This window comes from Mustela lutreola, chromosome 5 (assembly GCF_030435805.1).
Source record: "Mustela lutreola isolate mMusLut2 chromosome 5, mMusLut2.pri, whole genome shotgun sequence".
Taxonomy (NCBI): Eukaryota; Metazoa; Chordata; class Mammalia; order Carnivora; family Mustelidae; genus Mustela; species Mustela lutreola.
The window spans coordinates 88,958,525-88,985,673 of NC_081294.1; the positions used below are offsets into that span (position 1 = coordinate 88,958,525).

Genomic DNA, 27,149 nt, shown 5'->3' on the forward strand with positions numbered 1-27,149 from the left:
ATGCGTTAATTCTAAAGATACTAAATCAAGCTCTCCTAGCTTTAAAACATATTAATTGGAATAACCTCAAAGGGAAAAGGGTATTCTAAGTTCTATGGAAGAAAACTTTAGAAAACACAGCATGACTATGGCCTAATCTCCTTTTCGGGCTTCTCATTCTTATCACCTTATTAACCTTAATATGTTGCTTTGTTCCATGTTTCTCTACTTGGTGCCGAGACTCCATTGCTACAATGACTACACCACGACAGACATCCTTGTCGCGCGCAAGGACGCCTCTTCACTGTCAGCGCTGGATTCAGCTGCCTCCACCTTTCGTAACTCCCCTATACGTTCCTACCTTGATCAATATTGACCCGAGCAGGTAGGGACAGCTCTACGCCCCTATTCAGCATGAAGAAGTTACAGAAGATGAGACCTTCCACCTTCAGCCACCTTAAAGATTTAAGGGTCAAAATTGTTCAGGGGGGAATGATGAGGGAGCAGGAGGCTGGCTGAGGACAAAGCAAGAGCTGGCGCCTTGCACCCCCCACCCCCCTTCATCCGCTCCCCTCCATAGGTGTAGCATTCCTCAGGCACCCCTGACTGCCATAAAATGATAAATAGTTAACTTGCTGAGATCACAATCCTACAAGACAGGAGTCTCCCTTGGTTTGCAAATGTCCTTGAGATTACAACAAAGAAGTTACCTTATCAATAAGCCCATTTTCCAAAGACACAGAACTCAGTTCCTCAAGCCTAATGTTACCCTCCCCTCCATAAAAACCGAAGGAGGTGGAGGTAGAAGGAAAAGTAAATAAAGTTAAATTTCTTCTAAACCTAAATCTCATTAACAAGGATGCTTGATAGCAGGAATGTAACATTCCACCAGACTCCCAATTGTCTTTAAACCTAAATCTCATCAACAGGGATGCTTGATAGCAGGAATGTAACATTCCACCAGGAGACTCTCAATTGTCTTTACTTGATAGTAACTAAGCCTTCAATATCCTGATAGTATTCTTTGCCCCAATAGCCCTTCTGAATACCCCTTTGTCCTCACCTACCCAACTCCTGCGTATATAACCAACCACCCCTCACAACCCGGGGCAGCAGCAGCTCTTCCTGCCCACGGGTCCTGTCCCCGTGCTTTAATAAACCACCATTTTGCACCAAAAAAAAAAAAAAAAAAAAAAAAAAAAAAAAACACAGCATGACATACGTAGACCATCAAAGTTCTTACCTCTTCTTTAAAAAAAAAAAATCAGTTGATTTATGGAAAAGTTAAAGAGAGTTCACTATTTTTCTTCAAAGAGCTATGACTCCAATGTAAGTTCTTTAATTTTGAAAATGATTCTGAACCACACTTTCCTGCCCAGATCACAAAAGCACCGATATCTGTGGCAGTGAGGAGAGGGAGAGAGAGCACTGGGAGCACTGAGAGGGCCCGTTTTTGACAGGCACCAAGTTAGTATGTCCCTTTTGACCATTTGTGGGGAGCTCCGTATTTGCAGCTCCCCTGCAACCTTTCTCTCATTCTTTCCTTTTTTCATCTCTCTGCCCTATTCTTTACGTCATCCCTAGTTCTACATCAAGAGAATACAGACAAGGGCAAAGTGATAGAGGAAATGATGCACTGAGTGCTTACCCTGTGAAGCACTATGCTAAGAGAATCTACATGTGAACTCATTTAATTTGGCAATAACTGTATGACATATGATAACCCATTTATAAATCAGGAAACTAAGGCAGATAAAGGTATGTGGCCTGCCCACGGCCAAGCAGCCATCATGGTAGAGCACGATTTGAATTCTAGATAGGTAGAGCATCCACGCTGCACAATTCCAGGGACTTCTGTCAGTGATGTTCTACAGGGTTGCCCCCCAGGGACCCTTGGAGCTGTCTCCACAGCGGCCTTTTGGACCCCCTCATGGACTTTGCCATGTGCTATACTTTTCCTCTAGATCCTCAACAAAATATTGAAGAAGGTCAGTTCATCGTATGGGATGCCCCACTGACTCTTTTTTATTTTTAATTTTTATTTATTTATTTATTAAATATTTATTTATTTATTTGACAGGCAGAGATCATAAGTAGGCAGAGAGGCAGGCAGGGAGGGGTGAGGAGAAGCAGGCTCCCCGCTAAGCAGAGACTCTGATGTGAGGCTTGATCCCAGGACCCTGGGATCATGACCTGAGCTGAAGGCAGAGGTTTTAACCCATTGAGCCACGCAGGTGCCCCCCCCACTGACCCTTTTTAACACTCTTCCCTACCCTTCTCAGGACTGCCATAGAGGTGTAGTGGGGTTCCAACAATAGGGGGAGTGAACATGGCAGGTAGGACCTGAACAGTCAGGTGCTGAGGGAGGGAATTCACTTTTCTGTGTGTCTCACCTTTTACTTCTGTCGAAGTTTATATTTTTAAGGGCCCACTTTCCCAGAATGTGCTCAGAGAAAGGAATCTTTCCCTCTTCCTGCCTTCATCACTGTACCTTCCATTCCACTTTTGCACCTAGGTTCACTAGGCTGGGGCAAGGAAAAAGACTTCAATTTTCTAGCTAATTTCCTGGTGTGCTTTGTGGTGAACACAGCTGCACGAAGCAGTTAATGACACTTAATTAGCTTCCCTTCCTAGGTAAGATATTTCTGTAGCCCCATTGTCCCTAGGCCCCAGGTCAGAAGCTTGTGGGTACAAATAAGGCCATGTTAACCTTAATTCCCAGATTTCAGTTCCCTCTGGTATTGTTCCTGGGCCTCAATACTATGTGAACATTTCTGGGAGCTTCTAGAGGGTCTCTAACATGTGTTTAAGACAAAGTCTGTCCTTGGAGTGCAATTACTCTCCATTTAATCACTTCCAGGCATCTGCCAGGGTGGCTGGACAGCTGCCTCGAGCGCTGACCACCCACCACTTCTTGATGGACACAACCATCTCCACTGGGACCTGCAGCTGCTCTTCGGGGAGGATGCTCCTGGGGGGCTGGCTCCTATGTGACCTCAAACTACAAAAGCACCACATTCTGCTCAAACCACAATGTCAGAGTCCTGCCTATGGCAAAAATAGCAGGGGTGGGAGGATGGCCCCTCCTCATCAGGGGTCAGATCTAGGGCCAGAGCAGGGCTGGGGACGAGCTTGCATGCAGTCTCTCACACTAGAATATCCAGCTGTCTGCCTACAAAGATTGGCCTGCTTGATCCTCAACATAAAAGTCAAGTGTACGGAGACAAAGCCATTCACTTCTACAGCCCTATCTCAGTGTAGACTAGGCTCATTGACCTGAATTTGGCTTTCTGCAAAGAAATTTGTTAGTCAAAGAACTTATTCTGATATATAGGAGCTTCGGTTATTATCCATCTCTCAACCAATGATAAAGAAGAAAACTGATGGACCAGGCATACACCATGAAATGACAGTGGAAAATCATTACCAATAAGGTCTTGAAAGATAACCACGGGAAAGAGAATCAACAATTTAATATTCATTGAAGTACAAAATCCCACTCAAGAGACGCTACAAAAAGAACTACATTACCAACTATTCCAGAATCAACTCTGAGGTAGTGACCACAAAGGAGACCAGAGGAAAAGTGCTGACCTGGACAGTGAAGTTAACTTTCAAGCAAAGTTTTCTCACTAATAACTTAATGAGGCGCTCTCGGAATATTCTGAATTGGAGTCCAAGGAAGGCACTTGAATCAAATGAAGTATTGGTCTAATTTGGAGACTATGTTAATTTTCTTCTGGTATTAATTCTAGAAAACATAGGTTTGCTTTCCCAGGCAATTATTTTAATGAATCAATTGGGGTTTCAAGAAATGATTAAATGAGTTCAATTTGGTTTCAGGTTCAGCAAAATGAGATCATTTGTTCTGTTTTTGGTTCTGTTGAGGTCAAGTCCTGTGTCCAAAATAGACTAATAGGAATCAGGACAAATTTTTTTTTTTCCTCTTTATGTCCATTGTCGTCCTCCCTTCCCCTCCTCTTCTCCAAACATCTGTTCTTTTGATCTCACTGAACTTTGCTATGTTGTATAATTACTTCTTCTCTCCCCTCTCAAAGTAAAGTTCTTCTCAATTCCGAGTCCCAATCAGAACTATTGGAATGGGGTTCCTTCTTACACACAACTGGGATGTCAATTAACAAGGAAGGTCCCTTTTATTTATACTTTCACTTTCATTAAACCAAACTACCACACGTTAATATCATGCTGGTAGCATAAGCCTGGAAACAACACAGTCAACATTTGGAACGTAACACTATCTCTTAAAACACAAATGCCCAGAGCAATGTTAAACTTAGCACAAGCACAGACTTAAATGGTTTTTAAAAACGGCACATCAGTAAAGATTTCCTAAGTAATAGCTTTAAAGGGACAGCTTTTGGGCTCAATGAGACAAATGATAATAGAGAGAAAAAGGATCAATTTCTTTAAAATTATAGAATTGCAATATAAAATTGGTGCTAGTGTTATGCTGAACCTTGGAAGGTAGGGTTTTTTTTCTAGATGTAATAAGAGTAAGCTACTAGATCTTCCTTACCTGTTATGGTGGCTTTGTTGATGGATGGTTGGTTGCACATGGGTGATCTTCTGACAGAGAGAGAAAAATACGAAGCTGTAAATACGTGGTGCATGTTAACTGGAAGACTCTCTGAGTCATTTCACATATGTCATTTTAATTTAAAGAATTATTTTTAAGCTAGGACATCCAAAAGAAGACTTCTTTCAAACTAGCTACTTAAGTTCCCAGGCACCCTTTGCTCTACAGTTCAGATCATACACGTCAAAGAAGAAAACAGTTAAATCTCACAGTGATCGACTTCTGGGGAAATAAAGCTGAAGTAAATGTCAAAGGGACATGACAGAAGAGGACGTTTCTACTGACCGACTGGGTTCCCTTAAACCAGGGCTTACAGAGCAAACACAGACTCGGTGAATCCAAAAAAGTCAATCTACAAGTCATTTCCCAATTATGGTGGTGAGAAACTTTTATTTTTGGCACAAATTCTCAGAAGTGAATGACTCCTTGTAAACTGTATTACAATTAAAGAAGTCATTGAAACCCTTTCCTTTCTCTTTCCTCACACTGAGAACCATCTCCGATGCATTTGATAGAGTGGTATATTAATGCTTTGTCCAAATAGATGCTACAGAGGCTTTAGAAATACTATAAACTAAAGGTACTTAAAAGATTCTATCTTGTGTTCTCTAAGTTTTCAGATGTTTGCCAAGTTTCACAAGGTGATTATAAACCCCTTGACCAAAAAAGCCCCTGCTATAAAATTAACATTCTCTACAGAGCCCAGAGCAATGTATCCAGTATTCAATCAATGCTTAATAAATTATATTGAAAAGAATATAACTTATGAAATGCAACTTTAGAAAGTTGTTCCTTACAATTGGAAGCTTTAAAATATTGCACAGTGATCTTTTACACTTACCCAGCACTTACTAAACACTTACTGTGTGTCAGACAGTGTGCTAAGTGAACTCTTAAAATGGATATTCTACTTTGATCCTCAAAAGAAAGCTTAAGGTAAGTAAACTCACTGTTTCAAATTTTACCAGTGAGGAAAATAAAGCTTAGGAAGTTGAATCACTTGTTCAGAGCAAGAGAGCTGAGATGTGAACTAAAGCAGTGGGATTCCAGAGCCAGCGCTCTGCTATACTGTTTTACTTTTAGGATGTTTTTGGGGAAACTGGACTAACAGCCACACATCTGTGCAAATGTCAGGTCCCTGCAAAGCCGTGTTCACACCTATTCTTCTGAGATGACAAATCTCTTGACTGGGAAATGCAATCTAGTATTTTGTAAATTCTTACTGCCTTGGTTCCAGTCAGTATCTGGCTCTGTCTTATTGCTCTTAAGTGTATTGATGTCAGTTGGGACTGAAGTTTTTATGTTTGACTGGAAATGCATCAAAGTCGATTATGAAATTATTTTAGTTTTTATTAGTGAATGAGAAAAGGAAATTTGAAACTTGATTAATGCTTCATAAAACAGGAAGGTTAATGCTTTAAATTGCTACTCTGAAATAGATCTGATCTCTATATAATATAGTTATCTTGCTGAGAGTATATTATTTAAATAGTTTATAGCTTAATTTAGGTCTTGCTCTGTGACAATTTAGGAAACATTTTATCTGAAAACAGTATCAAATGAACAGTCCTAAACTTTTCTACTATTTTGGAAAACCAAATTATTGACTTATTGTGTGTTATCTCCTCTTAATGTCAACCTGGGGACCTGATATTTCAACATGCAATGACAAGCAGAAAATATTAATCATTTGATAAATGATTTTGTGAAGAACAAACCAGAACTCATTCTGGAATTGAAAATCTCAAAGGCATGAAAGAGGAAGGTGACAGGATCCAATAGTAGGCTAGCAAAGTCAGCAATCCACATTTGAGTACCCACAGGTGCTAGGCTTTGCTTGCATTCTTCCTGAATGGACTCCTTTCCTGGAGCAAACAAAAAGGGTGGATTGTGCAAGGTAGCACATGCCTCCCGTAAAATCCATGTGTCAGCTTGGAAACGTTTTAGTGGCACTATAAGTATCCAGCAGGGAAAATTCTGATCCCCTCATGGTCATCATGTGATGGCCCAGAGTTATGACCATTTCACTGTCACTGAGCACAGCAGAGTTTAGTATATGTGCTGCCGAAGCGAGCACTAGCAGAGTTTAACTGTGTGTAGACTAAATCCTACTATTCTGATACCTGAAGAGGTTGGTTTGATTTGAATCAGTAAAGGAGGTACAAATCTGCATTAACACAAAGAGAGACCACAAAGGCCTTTACTTAAGTCTATCAGCTACTATGTTTTGGTTAGATGTCACTGGGCATACTGTAAGTCAAATTTAGGCATAAACTAGGGGTTTCTATCCTCCTCTAGCTGGTCTTTTCCCTCTAAAATCTGTCTTGTCCTTGTAAATCAGTTGAAAACTGTTGTTTTACAAGGAATGGGCTGTAAGTCATCTCTTCAGAGACAGAAGGCCAGGGTGATGCCTTCACACCTGTCTGGTCAACTACTTGCCTACCACAGGTTTAGATGCTGACACCCACGTGACCATGTCTGAAAGAAGTGTAAAGGCATTATACAGTTTCCTGTTTGCCTTTTAAAGGTCTTGACTGAATTTCCTGGATATTTGGGACTGAAAAGTTTGGGCGTGACACCAGTAATCTCATGCCTCCTGTGAGGCTGAGACTTTCTAAAGAGGAGGTGACCTTACCTACAAGTTACCAAATGCCAAAAGCCCCACAAGGCTGTTGAGGTCAGGGTGGTATTTTATGGCCATGGAGCACAGAAGACATGTTTGGTAATGAACAAGTACCTCAAGTGCACCCTCCAATTCCACGTGCTACATTATCAGTTCGCTCTTTTAGCGAACAAGCACATGCAGAGTGATTTCTCTGTGCTGGGTATTATGCTAAGCACCCGGGCTACACATGTGAGGCTCACTGCGGACGGACGTTCTTAAGGTGCACTTGGACAAGTAAGTAGGCATGTGGAGCACAGAGGGATCTATGTTAACATAGGAGCGGTGTGAAGGATATTATCGGACAGAGATGTAAAGGCATACCATCAAGTTTGGGACCTGTGGAAATGAGTGTATGTTGGATGTCAGTCAGGGATGACGGTCCCAAATAAATTATATTTAATATGCGACTTAAAGAATGAATTATAGTTACTCCAATGGGTGGGGTTTGGGGTGGAGAGAAGAAGGTGAGAAATGTTGAAACTGAGGAAACGGGACTGCAAAAGTTCATTACCTGGAAAAAATGACAAGTGACTGAAGCTTCTGGGTCCCATTTGAATTATTTGCATAGTGGCTTTTATATCAACTTTTTAGAAACCTTTTCTATCACAGGAAAAGCAGAATAATGGTCAAAGCTCTTTTTAATCATGGAAAATGTGAATTGGGGAGGTCAATTGCATTATTATGGGATAATAATAAGAAGGTTCAGATTTTTCATATTCTTTTATACACTTAGATAAGTTTTAATTCCAAATAAATTTCTATTCACTGTCCTCTTACTATTGATTAAAAATTTTTTTTTAATTTTCTTTTGGAAATTCTTTGTGGAGTTGATGTTTTAGTAACTTTTTGTTTATTATTAACAATAGATTGCCAAAATAAGGAGCATTTAAATAATTCGTTTTCCACTTAATCATAGGAAATTCTTTTCTCTTTTTAGATTTTTTGCTTTTATTAGCGTTCCCTAATAATACTCAATTCCCATCTCAACTTTCCTTCTTTCAACTGCTTCCTCTGTTATCATAAAAATCACAATTTTATTAATTACTCCAGGACACTCTTGATCTAAGATTCAGTAATAGCAGGAGAATTAAAGATCTTTGGTATGATGATGTTTCTCCAAGTAATTGTCTTAGAATTAAGAGGATGACTTTGGATTGACTTTAAGTCTTGATAAGATTCTTTTTGTCCTTGGTTAATTTATGAAGTAAGCCAAAACTATAAAGTTACCCTGAGTGCAAATAACTGGGCAGAGGGTTGATTATGCCAGATGATTTCTGACAGATGCAATCACCATATTTATTTCTCATACTACTTCATTTCTGATATTAGAACCATCATTACAAAGTATTTATAGAAAATTAACAGGACATCTTATGACTTAGTGTAAATGGTTAGACAACATGGCAACAACTCAGAGAAATCTAATATATTGCCCTGAGTTCAATCAAACTGAGAAAACACCGTTTAAAAGTTCAGCAAGAAGTCCTGGGGAAAGGATAACTTACTTGCTAGGTGCGCGATCTTGCAAATTAGTCAATGCAGCAAAGTTGTTTCGTACAGTTCGCAGGCTGGCCAAGACCTACAACAAAAAGGGATTCTTTAAGCTACTTGGAGTACAGCCATTTTTAGTGCAATTTAAAATGGCTCGGTGATTTAAAAAATAGTCTGTTAAGTGAAAACCTGATAATACTTTCAACCTAGTTTCATATACCACTGAAGAATCTTCTAGCCCTTAGTGAAGTTTACATCTATCTATTTGAAATCTAGGAAGGCCTGATTGCAAAGGTTTTCCAGACACTTCTCCTCATTGTCTATGACTACGGTGACAGAAGCAACAGTTATCACAATATTCCCAGGCAATATACATAGAGCATTGTTACATTTAGTGCAAATTTTAAATAGTACAATATAAAATAATAATAAACTCTTACTTTAAGGGTTAAAATTATAAGTATATATCAACAAATTCTCCTCAAACATCGACCAAGAATGTCAGACTTCCCAAAACAGAAAGCTAGGTGAATTTAAAATTTTTTTCACCTTTGCTACATGGCTATCTATCTAATAAAAAGAAATTATTTTCTTTGTTGAGGTTATTTGAATCATTAACTATAAGATTCTTAGGGATGCATTTTCACATAAAACAGGACCACCCTGATGTGCACAGAGGTGAACCCATAGAAGATACTAAAATCAATGTGCTGAATAAGTGAATACATAGACACAACACACCCATACACATAAGGCAGGACCAATATGTTCCCCTACTTCTGAAGGTCCTTTTTCTAATTCTAGTGCAAATAGAAGGTGGCAAAAGAATTGGAAGTAAGACTAGGAGAGAAAATTTACAAAGGCTTTTCTTGCCTCCCTTTCCACTAAAATGGGCAAGTCTCCCCCCAGGTTGGAGTCTATATTGAGGCTATAATTAATCTGGGTGACAATGACAATGTTGAAGTTGCACTAAAACATAGATTTCAAATGTCCCATTAGGTATTACATAACAACCCAGACTACCTGACTTTGTTATGTATTCGCTGTGTGAACTTAGACAAGTCACATAATCTCTGTGTGCCTAGGTTGCCTTTTCTATAACCCGAGATAAGGATAGCTATCTCTGAGGGTTGTTGTGAAGATGATCTGAAATGATAAGTGCCAAGACGTGCCTGGAAAACAGAAAACACTCAATGAACATTAGCCCATTATGGCAACATGCCATCTGATTAATGATCTGGTGCATGCATAGGGGTGTTTTCTTAATGCCTATAATTGGTTTAAAAAAAGGGGGAGTGAGGAATGCAAATTTATAATTGCTCCAGTGTTCCAGAATTATACCCAGAATGTTTTCATCTGGCCCTGACTTAGACTGAAGGCAGCTTAAATGTTTTTCTAAGACAAAAATGTCTCAGACATTTCTGAAACTGACCTTATTTCTTATACATCACTGGGATGCTGTTTGCACCCTAGGATGGTGACCTCCATCATTATCTCCTGAACGAGTTAATGGTGCTTCCTAAGGTGCCAATCATGATTAACTCAGGCACTGGAAAAGCCTAGCTCATTATCACATATAAACAACTCATTGCTCTGGAAGGTCACGCTGCCTATGACGGAGTATTCAAATAGTCAACTGTTGACATCAGAGCATGCTGTCTTTCATAAGGTATGAAATCTTGAATGGTGCAGAAATAAATCTGATAAAGGAAACATTAGTTCATGAAAGTTATACCATAATTGTTTTCTGACTCTGTTATAATAAAATATTAAATCAGATTACTTTATTTCAGTTTTTAATTTAGATTTGATGTATTTCTTTTGCATAATCTATATTTTCACGTGGTACACCACTGTTTTTGTAAAAGTCAAATAATACTCTATAAGTTTTATATTAAGGATGATTAGATCGTGCACTATGGCACACATATGATAATGGCAGAAGTGTAAATTAAAGTTCCAGACCAGAGGCACCTGGGTAGCTCAGTTGGTTAGGCATCTGACTCTTGGTTTCTGCTCAGGTCCTGATCTCAGGGTGGAGGGATGCAGTCCCTCCAAGCGCTCTGAGCTCAGCACAGAGCCAGCTTGGGATCCTCTCCCTCTGCCTGCCACCATCACCGTGGCCCCTATACCCACCCTGGTTCGGATATGCCCATTCTCTCTCTCAAATAAATAAGTAAAAATAATTTTTTTTTAAGTTCCAGACAAATGTTATGGAAAACATTACCCTAAATTTAGTTGATTGATTCTAGGTGGCTACATCACCAAAGCACTGATTTCGTCTTTCATGCTTTCACTTGTCCTGCAGACTACAGAGTAAGGCATCTGGTTCTATATGCTGTGGGAGAGAACTGGAAGCAGTTTTACTCAAGCCCTTGAGTCAGGATTTAATTATTCTTTTCTTTTGCCGTAGGGCAGTTCTCACTCCCCTTGAATTCAACCTCTTAAGAACTGTAGTCAGGGCTTTAAAATTCCTATACTTTTCTCCACTCTTAAATACTTGCTAACCAAAAAGAACCTTGAGGCTTTCCATTATACAGCTCAATGGTTAGAAAATTAAGGCTATTTCTTTCTCTTTGGCCACTCCAAGCAAAAGTGTAATCAGTCAAGGTAAAAAATGCACTTGAAATGATGAGAAATATATACACTTTAAGAAAGAAATCATGATGGTGCTATGGAAAACTGGCAGAGATGGGTCATGTACTGGCTCGGGACAAGGATTAAATGTTCTTTACACACACACACATCTCAGATTTTCTTAAATACTTTAAAATTTATCAGCCAATAAGATTTACCGAAAATAACAGAAAAAAGTTGGCTTCATTGAAAAGTTAAACAACTGAACATAGAGCCTAAACGCAATGTATGCTTCTATAGTAACCATTACTCGAAAAGATTTAAAGAGGAGACTGCTGTCAACAAACAAGATGTGGCAACAACATTCTCTTTAAAAACCCCTACTTAAAGAGTAAACAAAGAATTTTGAGAATTATTTTTCATTACAAATACACTTCAGGTCACTAGATGGTGCTAAAACACAGACCAAGAGTTGCCACTGGCGCTGGGGGAGAGGAGAAAGAGGAAGAATTCCTAGTCTCAGTTTTAGTCCAGAAAAACAAAAACAAAACAAACAACAACAACAACCAAAAAATTGAGTCAAATTATGATTACTTAGAAGATAGAAAGGTCATTTTGATAGAAACCTTTCCAAGTTATGTTTTGGTTAAACTGTATGAAATTGCTCTTCTTGTATGTAAACAAAGGTTGAATACTGATTATTTCATTTAGTTCAATCTAAAAAGTACTTTGATTAGCAGACGATGCTAGCTGTCATTTATTTTAATGAAAGATCCAAGGAGAAACTAACAGAAGCAACTGAAATGTGATAACCAGCTTCCAGCAGGGGGCGCCTGGTGGCTGCATGAACCAGGAGATTGAGCTGCGGCCGGCCACAAGGTGGCTGCTGCTAGGTGAAATGGGGCAGGTATTTAAAAAATACTAGCAATGTTCTATTACCAAATGGAATAATAGTGTTCTATAGTGTTAAAGGCTAGTACATTTTTTTACAAAATTATCCCAGACGCTGTATTTTGATTAATGTTAAAATGACTTATATGTTCTTACCCTGTAGACTTAAATCAGGCCTATCTCCTTAGTTTGAATAACATGAGGCTTCTCCAGGGATCCAAGAAAATAGTTGGGTATTTTCTGTCTCTTCCTCGGTCAGATATTCCACTTGTTTTAACAGTCAGTACTTCAAGATGAGAATTTTAAGTGACTTATAGTTTCACAAGGTAGTCATATCACATATTTGGGTGGGTGTGGCCAGAGGCAACTAATTGCAAAGCAGAGTCTCCGGCATTTCACCAGTGTTGAGACCTGTTGGTATTCCTGAATCCCCCTAATGAGCTCTGGCCAAACTGTTCCTATATTTTTAGGAGGAAAAGGCCAATTGTGCGGCAGCATGACCTGGCATGGCACTGGGATTCCTCTCTACATCTAGCCTCGGTGCCTAAGGAAATCCCCACACCAGAAGATTTCAACAAAAACAAACTATTTCAAAATGGAACTAAATCACCTCTACAAAAATGTCACTTTTTTGAGGACCAAAAGGATTCTGAGCTTATGGGGGAAACATATGAAGTTGAAAGTGGCAAATGGTGTGGGTTAAACACCAGCAAGAATTTCTTACCCTGACAGTGTCGGAGACATGGGAACACGACCTGAAGCAGGGTTGTAAGACCGTTTCTGAAGATGACATCTATCCTGGATGGGTTAGGGCTCAGCCCTGTCCATCAAATTGGATGTCTTTCTAAATTCTCTAATAACAAGATTCTGTTCTCTTAGCTTTATAGGAAACCACAACTAGGCTTAAACAACAACAACAACAACAAAAAAAAAAAAAAAAAAAAAAAAAAAAAAACCAGGGAGGGATTCAAAATGTCAATACTAGTTATTTGGGGAGTTGCAATTATGAGAAATTTTCATTTTCTTCCTTTTCCTTTAATTTTTTTTCTAAACTTTTTTATGGAAAAAAATTCTATTCTGAAAGAAGTTTGTCTTTTTAAAAATACATTTTAAAAATTTATTTTAGAGAAAGAAAGAACAGAAGTAGAGGCAGAGGCAGATAAAAATATAAAAGACTAGATTTCCTACAAATTTAAGACCATTGATGGTAAGGACAAAATAAAATTTATTAATCTATTTATTAGAGAAAAAATCTATCAAATAAAAGTATTTATTATCACTTAAGAAATAATACCTTAAGTAAGAGATAAGTATCATGCAGTTTTTTTCATTTTTTACTATATATTTAGATACATGTATATATATTTTTTTCTTATAACAATATCTAGAGATTTTACTTAGAAGTAAAAATAACTACCTGAATAAACTGTAGTTGGAATGATTTTTTTATGTTTGGTGATGGTTACTTGTGTTATTTTTCCTGATTTTAACTGTTCACCCGGCTCTCAGTTCTTAGAAATAAAATTATGGATCCTCAATAGTAATCAATTAAAAAAAATCTCTAAATTTGTGTGATCTTGTTATCCTAAAATGTGATTAGAACTTTGAGGAGTTGTAAATGTTTCTGAACATAGAAATATAGGTTCTAGAAAGAATTTATGATTTCCAGCAAAATCTTAAGCAAACAAAACAGTAACTTCTAAAAGATATGGTGGTCATATTCTATCTCTAATTGCCTACAGTAATGAAAAAAATCACTCTTACATGGTGTGTTATTTATGGATTCATTAGGGTTTTGTTCTGAATTATAGCAATCACAAAATTTCAGGAAATTTGAAAAAGGCGAAGAATTATACACAGTCCTATTATCCAAACACTGCCAGTATGTATATAAAAAACAACCTATTATAACATTTTTGAGATGAAACAGCTCTTAACTAATTACAACACTTAGAATCCATGTTGTTTTCTAGAAATTGTGCCGAGCATTTCACAAGTTTGGTATTATTTTAAGATCTTATAAACCTTATGAAGTAGTTTCTCTTGGGACTTTCATTTAGGAGAGGGGTAAACCAGGCTTGAAAAAGTTCAGTGACTTGCCCAAGGCCATTCACTGAGCAAGAGGAAGAGATAAGGTTTGAACTGACATCTACCTTTATCCAGGCCAAGTCATCTAATTTTACCAGTTGAAAAAAGAAGTTGTAGAGAAGTTAAATGAGATACCTGAGGCACTAGAACTAGTTTTGATTATGACTATGGTTAGCCTTGATTACCATTTTTATAATCTGTCTGGATCACTTGTAACCTAATATTCAACATTTCTTTTTAGAGTTAGTATTGGCTTTAAGCCTGTTTTATACCCCAGTTAAATCAGTAATATCCCGTCCTGTTCCCATTTACTTATACCAATGTCTCTCAACTTTGCCTGGATAAATACTGGTCCTTTAAAAAGTACAGGTGCTTGGATCCAACCCACAAATGTTTGAATTCCATTGATCAGGGATATGGCCTGGGATAAACAGCCTTCTAGGTGATTCTAATGTGCAGCTAGGGTGCCAAAGCACTGGCCTATATAAAGACTATCTGCCTATCAACCATTTTATACATACTCTAAATGCTTTAGTTTGTTTTATCACCTTCTAGAACTTATGTTATGTGGTTAAGGTATTTTCATGATTTGTATGTCTAAAAGGAACAAATTAAGATAAACTTAAATCTGTACAAATGACACATAAAAAAGGAGTAAATAAAGCATCAAGGTGAACTGAAATATTAAATTTCAAGCCCTAATCATGTATTTAATTATACTAAATGTAATTTAACCCACAATATAGCCCTCTGCTTCCAGTGTTTATATTAGTTAAGGAAATATGGTCGCATTTAAATTTATCACTTAGGTGATTTATAATCTGAAGCAAAGACATTCTTTGGGTCTATGGGTTTATAGGAAACAGTCCTATATGGTTAAGGTCACATTCTCTAGCATTGCCTTTGAATTACTTAAATGAACCACAGAATTTTTATTTGCATTTGCATCTGACTTAAAATGAAATTAAGAACCAGAACTAATCCCCTAAATTAAATTTCCACATCTGTGAGAAACCTGCCCATTCACCAAACCATGCTTACCTGAGCAAATGGAGTCACAATCAAGTCATCTCCATGTCTGAAAAACAAACCAAATCTCATGTTAAAAATTATGATAACTCTGTGACCACTTTTGATCAGTACTAAATAATAAATTGCACTATCATAAATTTCCATAGAGAATTACAGTAATTCCATCCTTATTCTTCAACACATGTTATTGCCAGCCAGTGGGTTGAAAAACTGTCTTCGGGGATGTTAACCATTGTCCATCTGCCTGGGCTAAAAGGGGCTTCTTGATCATCAAGCAAGGTCACTGTTACTTATTACGTGCACAGGATATACAACAGTAGAAACAGAGTCCCAGCTGCATGTCCTGAGTTTTACTCGTGACTTCTTATCGTAGGCATTAGTAAGAGATGCTGTGGAAGGATCTAGCAACTGCAGGGGCCTCAGTGAGAGGCCCCTGGACCATCTAACATTTGAAGGTGATGAGCATCGAGTGTTCCGCATCACGGTGTGTGAGTTTGGACAGGCTAGCAGCTGCAGAGGACACGGGACTGCATCATACACTAATAAAAACCCTGCAAAACTTTTCAACTGACTCACGTCCCGCTGCTATAGCTAATAGGGCAATGTTACCCGGTGTGTGCTGTTGCTGCAGCAACACTGGCCACACCAAGCCTGGGATACAGGGGCAAGGTGTCAGCATGACGTGTCTCAGAGAAACCAGGAAAGGCAAGGAAGGTTGTGCAACATTCTACTTGGGGGAAAGAGAGGAACTGGGGCCCAGAGTTCTTTCGTGGTATTTCTTAGCATGGGTGACTCGTGAGAAACATTTCCAAAATCTCCATGGGGTATTTTATGATCTGGCTAGCTGAAGCTCTTTCATCAAAAATGAATGTAATTACTCTACACAGAAAGCTTCCTGGACATGACTGAGAGCATTGCAACTGAACTGTGCACTCGGTCATGAACAATTCTGGAAAGGACTGAACGATCTCAAACACCACCCATGAAATATGTTTTAACACAAGCAGCATATGGGTGACGTCAGTACACGGATCGTTACCAATGATTAGACCATTCGTTACGGCCATCATCAAATTACACAGAGATCTTGAAATTCAAAGTGTGCAAAATAAAAAGCAGGAAATGTAGGAGCACACTTTAAGGGAAAAGTGCTATTTTGCACTCCTTTGCTCCAGGATTACATTTTGGGGGGGGAGGTATGGTACCTGATTTTTCTGTAGATTATTCAGATGGTCAAAATTAAAGTAATAGGAAATCTAGATGTTTTCCCAAGGGACAGTCTTTTCTTCCACTTCATTCTTTATAATTGCCTGCTTACAAAGTTTATTTTCTAAGAATTAAGTTACGCTGACCAAGGCACACTATTAATCTGAAACTGATCCCTGTAAATAAGTTTCTTTCTTTTTTTTATTTTTTTAGCTTGCACCTCTTTTATTTAGAGGAAGAAAAGATAACTGCAGTACCAGCTTCCAAACCTCAGTGACTTTATCCATATAAGTTTCATTTTTTACATGAATTACATTTGATGACTCTAAACTAAAAATGGTGTGAATGCTTATTAAAACATGAATTCTTTCTTTGATTGTATTTTCTACTAAGTTCTGTAAAAGATATATTTAGAACATAAAATATTTAGGATGATTTACCAGTCTTGCTTCCCTTCCCTGTCAAAGCAGAAAGAAAGACCATTATATTTTTAATCATGGAGATACTTCATTCCTCAGAAATTATTTTTACCAAATATCTCGATTGTCTCATTTCAGTAACAGTAAAATTATTTCTACTCTTCCAATGGGCATATATCCTCAGTCGAGGGCAGGTTATATCCTATCCTTCTCTTTTCAAAATGATATAATGCTTAAGTAATCTTTGACTATATGACAAATATATATATATATATATATATATATATGTATGTATATGTATATATGGATAGGATTATATAGTATTGTCTCTCATTTATGTAAAAGTCAAACAAATATAGCAACAATAAACTTTAACAAAAAAGGAAGAGGAATGGCTTTAAGGAAAGAAGATAGCTTTTGGAGACGGATTGGTATATTCATAGGGACAGGTGGGAAGGGAGTCATGTGGGATGGGGGGTGAGATCAGAAAAGAGGCTCCATTTTGGACATTGTACATCTGTATGCATGTGTCTATGTGTGTGTGTGCACGTGTGCATGCGTGTGCACGTGCATGTGTGTGTGTAGTATGTATGCATGCATGCATGTGAGCAATGAGGTCATTTGTACCCAGGTAACAGTCACAGCAGTCAGTGCCAGTCACCTCCAGTCTCAGGATGTGGAAGGAGGTTCTCAATAGCCCGCCCTGGCTACCACAGATTGAAACAGAATCGCCCAGTCTAGGTAGGGAGGGCTGGCTGTCCCCTCTCCCAAGAACTTGCTCAGTGTACACTGCTAAATTTTTCCCCCAAAAAAGTAATGACAGTGAGAGTCAAGAACTACTTTCTGGGCCTTTGGCCATCCTTCCCCTACTTCTGTATCACTTACTACTTTATTTTCTGCCCTCGTTCTTCCTACAATAAGAAGCCAGAAACATTAGCAAAAAGCTGAAGGAAAAAACCCAAAAGCAAACCCTCACAGAGATTTCACTGGGATCCGGAAACTACTCGAGTCCTTAATTGTGGCAAAGCCCCTGGTCATCTAACAAAATGAATCCAACCAACAGCACCATCAGTAAACCAGCTCATTTCAAAATTGTGTTGAAGCACACAAGGCCACCACCTCTCCACACTTCATGATGGTCAAAGCAGAAGGAAAAGCAGATGACGTTAATCAGAAGAAAGTTTTGCTTTATTAATCAAAGGCCCCCTAATCCTCTGATACCAAAAGCACTAAGGGCCACAAAGTCCTGACTGCCACCAAAGACCATGCCCGGAATTGACAGCCAGCAGGACAAGCAGTTGCATGAGAAAGCACGTCTGATGCGAAACTGAAGGCTTACTTTCTGAACTGAATCTCATGCAGACTTGTAGGTCTTCCGTGCTTCACTCGGTCTGGCTCTAAAACTAGAAAGAAATTCTCCCCTGGAGTCTATCAGAGAGGATTAGGGAACGGATAAACTTACAGATGACTGGGTGTTCTGAAATCCTGGTGTCTTTCTTCTCTTTGACTCAAAACTATCACCCATTCCCCAACTCACCCTTGATCCACCTCTTCTGGAATGGTAGAGAAACAAGTATGTTCTCATTTCTAGAGTGTACATAAAAATGTTTCTGAACACTTAGGCTATCTGACAACCCCCGAGAATTAGCCGCAGGAGGAATGCATCTACTCACCCCTCTACTCCCATATTCACGGAAGTACAGACATATAAAATACACAAATATGGAAACAGATTTCTATACTTGACCTTTTAAAAAACTAATATGTATATTTTGCATGTAAATCACATATTAACTGAAGAAACTTTGAAAAATACAAAAAAAAATCCTTGCAGAACTACTCAAAAATAACTGTCAATAACATTTTTCTTCCAGATACAAGTAAGCACATGTGTATTAGGTATGATTTTTATGAAAAGCAGGATTTCTTACACAGTTAGAATCATACCGTGTACTGTATTTTATATGTTGCTTTTAACATTAAACATATTGAGTCCTGAAAAACTATATAAGCCTTCATACTTTTAAAACATTTTTAATGATTCCAGTCTATTTTTAATAATCTCTAAATTTTTCAAGTAGATATCAATCCAAATTTATTAAAATCTAAGTGCTGATTCTATTTTAAAATTAAAACAATTTTAAATAATGTATGAACACTCAAACTCATTTCAGTTCTTCATTCCTTTAAAAACAACTCACTAAGGGGGCGCCTGGGTGGCTCAGTGGGTTAAGCCTCTACCTTCGGCTCAGGTCATGATCCCAGGGGCCTGGGATCAAGTCCCACATAGGGCTCTCTGCTCAGCAGGGAGCCTGCTTCTCCTCATCTCTCTCTCTGTCTGTCTCTCTGCCTATTTGTGATCTCTCTCTCTGTCAAATAAATAAATAAAATCTTTAAAAAAAAAAAAACAACTCACTAAGGAAAAATATGTTTATTTTGATAAAAAATTCATAAGATAAAGCTAAATATTAAAATAGGACATGAAGAATTGGGTTCACTGAGTGCAGATTCATAGGGATGTTGAATATTTTATGTTGTTACCATTTCAAATTAAAATCACAAAACTATGATTTCAGACAATAAAGGTATTATAAAAAATATAGTTCCCAAGTACATTTTGTGAAACTAAATTATATTTTTCCATAGATAAAATTTTTTTTGTTTTTTGGGTTTGTTTTTTTTTAAAGAGTTTATTTATATATTCGACAGACAGAGATCACAAATGGGCAGAAAGGCAGGCAGACTGAGAGGGGGAAGCAGGCTCCCCGCTGAGCAGAGAGCCCGACATGGTACTCCATCCCAGGACCCCGAGATTATGACCCGAGCCGAAGGCAGAGGCTCCAACCCACTGAGCCACCCAGGTGCCCCCATAGATATCATTTTTTAAAAGGTGATCTGGGGGCACCTGGGTGGCTCAGTGGGCTAAGCCTCTGCCTTCAGCTCAGGTCATGATCTCAGGGACCTGGGATCGAGCCCCACATTAGGCTCTCGGGTCAGCAGGCAGCCTGCTTCCCCCCTCTCTCTCTTTCTCCCTGCCTTTCTGCCTACTGTAATCTTTGCCTGTCAAATAAATGAATAAAATTTAAAAAAAAAAAGTGACTTTTTTTTCTTTTTTCAGAAAAAGTAAATGTTAGGTTTGAGAAACTACAAATGTCACATTTAAGACTATAATGACTCCTTGGGACACCTGGGGCTTAAGGGACTCCTTAAGCATCTGCCTTTGGTTCAGGTCATGATCACAGGGTCCTGGGATCCAGTCCCCCATCAGACTCCCTACTCAGTTGGAGAACAGGGAAGCCTGTTTTTCCCTCTCCCTCTGATCTACCTCTCCTCATGCTCTCTCTCTCTCTCTCTCTCAGATAAATAAATAAAATCTTTTTTTTAAAAGATTTATTTATTTGACAGATAGAGATCACAAGTAGGCAGAGAGGCAGGCAGAGAGAGAGGGGGAAGTAGGGTCCCTGATGAGCAGAGAGCCCAATGTGGGGTTCGGTATCAGGACCCTGGGATCATGACCTGAGCCGAAGGCAGAGGCTTTAACCCACTGACCCAGCCAGGGACCTCAAATAAATAAAATCTTAAAAAAAAAATAAAGAATACAATGATCCCTTTAAAATTACTTATGAAGAAGACATTATGCTTTTGGTAAACTCCCAGTAGACATTATACCACTAAAACAAACAAACAAACAAAAAAATGAAAAAAAATATGCTTCATTTGTATCACATTTACCTGATGATATTGCTCCTCCTATATCACTTGGCCTTTTAATTTAGAACTGGCTCCACTCTAAACCAAATTAAAAAAAAGCTAAGTAGTACCCAATTTATGGAACCCCAAAGAATGAAGTTCCTTTGTAACAAAACCAACCTCTGCCAGACCTGAATCTGATTTTCCTCTTTGAAGCTACTGCCATATAGAATTCAGGTAGTCCATTACCACAAAACTTGGTCCTGTGGTCAGAAGTCACAACTACTAAAACTTGCATTTTGGCAGGAATGCTCAACATTTTACTGAGAACCCAAAATAATGTAAATCAGTATAAAGGCAAAATTAAAGCTGTTCAATATTGTATAAGGTAGTATCTTCCAATTAGAATTTTTTCAGTGTCAAATTTCAAGCCACGTTTATGTATGTTTGTATATATAATTTTATGGTATTTTGATAATGCTAACTATAATTATCAGTCATCAAGTTGGAATGTTTACCCTAATTGAATAGCACCTTTGTATTTGTATTCCATACCAGTACAAAAAGGAAAAAAACAAACAAACACAAAAACTTAAAGATCTTTCCTCAGTTTTAACAAATAAGCTAACATAAATACAGATAAGGGGAACCTGGGTGACCTATTCAGTTGATCAGTGGACTCTTGATTTTGGCTTAGGTCATGGTCACACAGTCTTGGGATCAAGCCCAGAGCTGGGCTCTGAGATCACTGGTGAGTCTACTTGGGATTCTCTCTCTCGCTCTGCTCCATCCTGCCCCCTCTCTCTATAATAAATAAATCTTAAACAAAATAAACAGGTCAAATGAGGCCATCTAAGTTCCTAAGTTTACGGAGGCAACAGCCTTAATACTTTTAACCCCTTTTTTTGCCCTTGCATTGTAATTTTATAATATATTTGAGTAATAAATTGTTCTTTTTCACTGATGCCCTGTAGAATAATTCAATGTCTTACTAGTTTTAGCACTGGAGGCCTTGTAATATGTTACCATTATTTTTTTTTTTTACTTTCTTAAACTGGGCTTTCAATATAATTATTTTAAAAAGTCAGAGTACAAATAACCAACAAAATTGTAAATAATAATGGTAAAAATCACAAGGAATGATAATGATTATAAAACAAAAATGATAACATTTATTGATTACTGTGTGCCAGGCACTGTGCAAAGCACTTTACATTGAGTATCTCTTATTAAAAAGTCTTTTTGTAGGTGAGGAAAGGAAAACCCAAGCACAAAAAGTCACATGCATGTGGAGTGCAAAGGCCAGGATTCAAATTTGAGCAGCCCAACTTTGGTGGGTCTGTAGTTAAATACTGCAAATCTGTACCTGTAATATATTTATCAATGCCAAAAGCAAATTTGAAACAATGCCTAACCTCTAGTACATTTTCCATTTCATGAAGGTGATATGTCTGATAAAAATAACAAACAGAAATTACATAAAAGTGCAAAAAATAAAAAAATTTAAAAACCAACCAACCAAACAAAATCACCATAAATACCAATGACTTATAAAACATAACAAGCTTCACCTACCTACTGATTTGCATATCCTTCCACCCAAAAATAAATTAATAAATGCAATGAAATGAAATAATCTTTGGTTTCTAACCAGGAGATAGTTCTGGCTGATAGTTGAAGACCACAAGTTCATATGCAGAGTGTAGCAAGACTGTATGCATGCTGAATGTAACGAAGTCCTCTGAAGATGGCATTTATGTTCCTATGCATTTATATATATAAACATATGTAAATGTGCATGTGTGTGTGTGCGCACACACACATACATCACATGTGCATGTGTAATCCTTAGGGATATTTTCTAGGCTCTCTTTCCCTTGACATAAGTATGTTTGTTTTCTACCTCTGTACTTCAAATAAGAGGGAAAAAAGGCATTGTGAGAAAGAAAACCCACCACCATCCTCATTAGCATAAAGAGAATTTACTTTATTATTTTCCTTTATGACTCAATGGAAAAAAACTCTTTACACTAAAACACTGTCTAGCAAACATTACATTTTAAGGACTATTTCATATGATTAAAACATTGTCTAATGTGTCCATACAGACCCTGCTTTCTGGAGTGCGGTAGGACATATATAGGAAATGTCTGTGCCTTCCTCTTAATTTTGCTGTGAAATTGAAACTGCTCTAAAAAATAAATTCCTAAAATTAATATATTATATATACATATAACTTTAGAAATGGATGTGACCTTAGAAGTTACCTAGTCTTCTGAAATTTAAACCATTTGCTAATTTCTTACTCACGTTTTAAGAATTACAGCCAAGACTGGTACTTGACCACACAAATTCTTAAAACTCCTCAATATTTTACCCACATGTTCTTTTCTCACATGCACTGATGATAAATGGAAGTGGAGTTAATGCATCCTGAGTAAAAATTCTCTAGTCTGAAGTGTTATCTCTTCATTTGTCATAAAACAAAAATTTAGGCATCATTAGCGAAGGTACATGATATCAATCCCCTCAAATTTGCTAGTTAGATAATGGTACCAAAAAAAAAATCTCTTTTTAAATTATGTATCAAAACCTTTTCCAAATTTAGTAAGTTAAAAAGTATGTATAGATATAGTCACTAAACATATTAATTATTTTGTTTAATAAAGGCCACTACAATGGAGGGATTCTCCCAGGGGTGTGGATGTAACAAATTACCTCCATCACTTTGAGTGAGGACTTTGTGGAGGGGGGAGGAGTGAAGGGAGGGCTGAGGACTCAGCAAGCTTTCACAAGTACCTTCACTTTGTGTTCTAGGAACAGGTTCTTCTTTCACAGAAATGTATCTCATTCAACTGTCCCGTTCTTAAGGTCAATGACCCTGCCCTGTTGTTTTTTTCTCCAGGATGGGTTTTAGGAAGAAAGATTTATGGGGAGCTAATGCAACAATTTTTAAAGATCTTCAGGTGGTAAAAGGATTTGGGAGATTAAAAAGAAGGGCATGATCAAACAGAGAAGAGTGAGAACAGTACCGTTTTATGCATGCCTACTATGTGCCAGACACTGTGTCCTTCTGGCACAAAGTATTTAATTCTGATGACTGTGCATTAAAAAGATGCTCATATTCCCATTCTAAGATAAGGAACAAGGCTCAGGGAACCCAAGTAAGTCAGTTGAAGTCATGCTCTTGGCAGGTGGAACAGTTCAATGGTTTCCAAATGCCAAGCCGAGAGCTGGTACTCACCCAACAGAACTTGTCAAAATAAAAACAAACATGGACCATGGGGTGAGGTTTCAAACAAGGTAAACAGATTGCTTTTGAAAACTCTCCTTCATTCTGAGATCATGCCCTTTCTTTTTTATTGAAATGAAAATGCCCTTTAAAAATAAAGTGATTGTGCATATTGACAAGGATTTTCTTATTAATGTCCTTTACGTGGCAAATTATGTGCTTCTGTAACCCCTGGTCAGTCTCCTGGGTAGTTTTTGGAAATCTTACTGGGTCATGAAATCCCTAGGCATGGCAATGTGTAGTGCAGCTGGATTTAAATGCAGGCTTTTAAAATAAGTATTTCATTTCTACCACACCATGTTGCTTTCTGCATGCTTAATGAATTCAGACTAGTCAGCAGCCTCATAGTAGTACAAGTCCTAGACTCGGAAATAGCAACTATCCAGAGAAATTTCAGCGAAGATGGAAATACTAAATATTCTCTATTCATGCTGCTGTCCAAACCAGTATCCACTAGTCACATGTGGTTACTTAGGACTTGAAATGTGCCTAGTGTGCCTAGGAAACTGAATTTTTGCTTTTATTTAATTTTAATTAATTCAAATTATGTGAAGGTCACATGTGGCTAATGGCTATCAACTTAACCACTGCAACTCTTGAGTAATCTTTAGAGAACTTCAGTTGCAAGTCTTCTGAGGGAAGACAATCTTTAACATAACTGAAAAAAAAAAAAATGTATCTACTCTAAGTGTGGAGGCAAAAGAATGCTGTATTAACATAACAAAAATTCCTGATTGCTTGGCAAAGGCTTTAAGTTAAAAGATTTGTCCAGAAGCCCATCAAGATTCTCTGTTCCTTAAGGATAAATAGAAACTTCAGCTTAATTGTTTTACTTATTTATTACATTCTCATCAAAAGGCTGTTTGACCTGCCAGCAAATGCCAAATCGTTGATCAAAATCATTATGTTCAGGGTCAAGATACCTGAATTCTAATTCATGGGGTGTGCGTGTGTGTGCAAGCATGTCCTCAATCACATGCAAGGCACAATATTTTTGAGCAGAGCAGAATTTTATGATTTCTAAAATTGAGCTTATGGGGTCACCTGGGTGGCTCAGTGTGTTCAGCTCGGTTCATGATTCCAGGGTCCTGGGATCGAGCCCCACATCGGGCTCTCTGCTCAGTGGGGGGCCTGCTTCTCTTCCACTCTCTCTGCCTGCCTCTCTGCCTACTTGTGATCTCTGTCCGTCAAATAAATAAATAAAATCTTTTAAAAAATAAAATAAAATTGAGCTTATGATACTTTCATTACTTTTCCTAATATGATCATTTTGAGACCAAGCATTACATTTCCTGGGAGAATTCTCCATCACTATAAAGCCTCTATGGATGCCAGACAATTTGAAGAACATATTCCTACTCTGTATTCTTTTAAGCATGTACCATTACTTGTCAAGAACTAATGGTATATACTCCACTCCACAAAGAATTTACTGAAATCTAGCCACAAAGGAAGAAACATGGTAGACCTCATGAAACAAAACTTGAACTGATGAATGCAAGGTTTGTTCCGGAATCTTTGAAACAGTGTTTTGTCACTTTGCTCCTGTGTTTGAGGAATTGGATTTTAGACAGGTCATTTGCCTGGTAAACGACGAATCCCTTTCCTCAATAAACAGTACAAGATGGGCTACCTGTCAACACTGCAAAACAAACAAAAGAGACACCAAGAAATAATGACACGGTAAAATAGAAATTTTACCTCATCTCTATAGCAGGTGGAATAAAAGAATAGATACTCAGTGTATTAAACATAAAGATTACATACAAAAAGACGTGTGTGTCAACACATGCAATTAACTCTATGATTTAATGTGAAATATTTCTTTTTGTCAACTGCCTTCTGTTTAGTTTCTATAGAAATGTATTCATAATTGCAAATAATAATGATTAGATGACAGTTTTGTTCTATTGCACTTAAAAAAGTTGCCATAGAGACCTATAGATAACACATAAATTGTAATAGTTGTTTTCTGACTTTTTTGGCAAAACAAAACAAAACAAAAACAAAAATCAAACAGAGAAAAAATAACCAGTCAAACAAACACAACTGTTCCTGGTGCAGAGAACAAATTCAGCTTAAAGTTGTCTAAGTTGCAAAGAAGGACTGGACATTGAGACAGGGAAACACAATATCTGCGTATAGCCTTGTTCTCCCTGGAAGTGAAACAATGAGCTGAAAGGTCTTGGTTTGGGGACCATTCATAACCATTTACAAGAAGACAACCTCATCGACTGAATTGCTTCAGTGATTCTCTGTCGCAGGGCAACTCCCACATTTGCCAGAGTGCACAAAGCTACTCTCTCTTCTGCTTTTCACTTGCCTGCTTCCAGTGAGAAGTTGTAGAAACTGACATCTTACAGATGTCTAGACAGAACTGTCCACTAATCAATGACAACATGTTTTTCTGCACCAAGGTTAAGAAAACCCCTGAAATCCCAAGACAATTAATGAAAAGCTGACACAAAACCAGAGAGAAACCGCAACAGACAGGTGGAATAATTGCACTATTTCTTTAGCAAATCTCACCTGAGCTACACAATGAAGTCCCAGGAATCTGATAGAAAAGCCCAGTGTTTGATATTCTTTATTTGGCTTTTCTGAAGAAAAAACATGGGTCTGGTTGAAGGCTTTCTTTGTCTGTTTTTGTAATAGTATATCTTTAAATAGTATATCTTTAAATATCTCATACTGCATGGGTTTAGTGAGAATAGTTACGCATACCCCTTAATACATCTTATCTCAAGAAAGACATCCCATAAACATTTACTTTTTATTATAAGGCTCAGACAACGGTACAGAAGACATTGAGAACAATTCACCAAGGAACTAAGACTGACAAGCAAAAAAGTCATTGATATGGTAGTGAAAACAGGAGTATATCCACATAGGAATCTTAATATTGACTGGGTAAGTCTCCTTTTCTATTTAGAACTTACAAAAAGAAAATGACAGGAATGATACTAACAAGTATCATGATACTTGTTAGTACTAACATGATACTAACAAGAGTTTTCTCTTGTTTTGACGGGCCCATAGCTTCTTCAGACAGTACCCTGGCATGGAGTGGGCACTGTCAATATTTGCTGAATGAGGAAAAGCATGACACTCTCATTTAAAAACACACTAATACACTCATTTTTTGGAATGTGGTGGAAGACCCAGATTGGGCCCCTCTCTCAGGAATGGATTATCTTCCTTCTCCAAGCCTGTCACAAACTG

The 27,149-nt window shown here is 37.8% G+C and overlaps 1 protein-coding gene across 5 annotated transcripts in view; it reads right to left on the reverse strand.

Moving 5' to 3' along the window:
* PDE4D (phosphodiesterase 4D) overlaps positions 1-27,149 on the reverse strand; it is a 785,924-nt gene that overhangs the window by 219,507 nt on the left and 539,268 nt on the right. For all 5 annotated transcript variants that reach the window (XR_009353968.1, XM_059175042.1, XM_059175044.1 and 2 more), the window contains exons 3-5: positions 15,330-15,366; positions 8,747-8,820; positions 4,517-4,566 (exon numbers count right to left, since the gene is read on the reverse strand). Coding sequence is in view for 4 of the 5 variants with exons in the window: in XM_059175042.1 (XP_059031025.1) it covers positions 4,517-4,566; positions 8,747-8,820; positions 15,330-15,366 (161 nt within the window). In the remaining variant the exon portion in view is untranslated. The remainder of the gene's footprint in view (positions 1-4,516; positions 4,567-8,746; positions 8,821-15,329; positions 15,367-27,149) is intronic.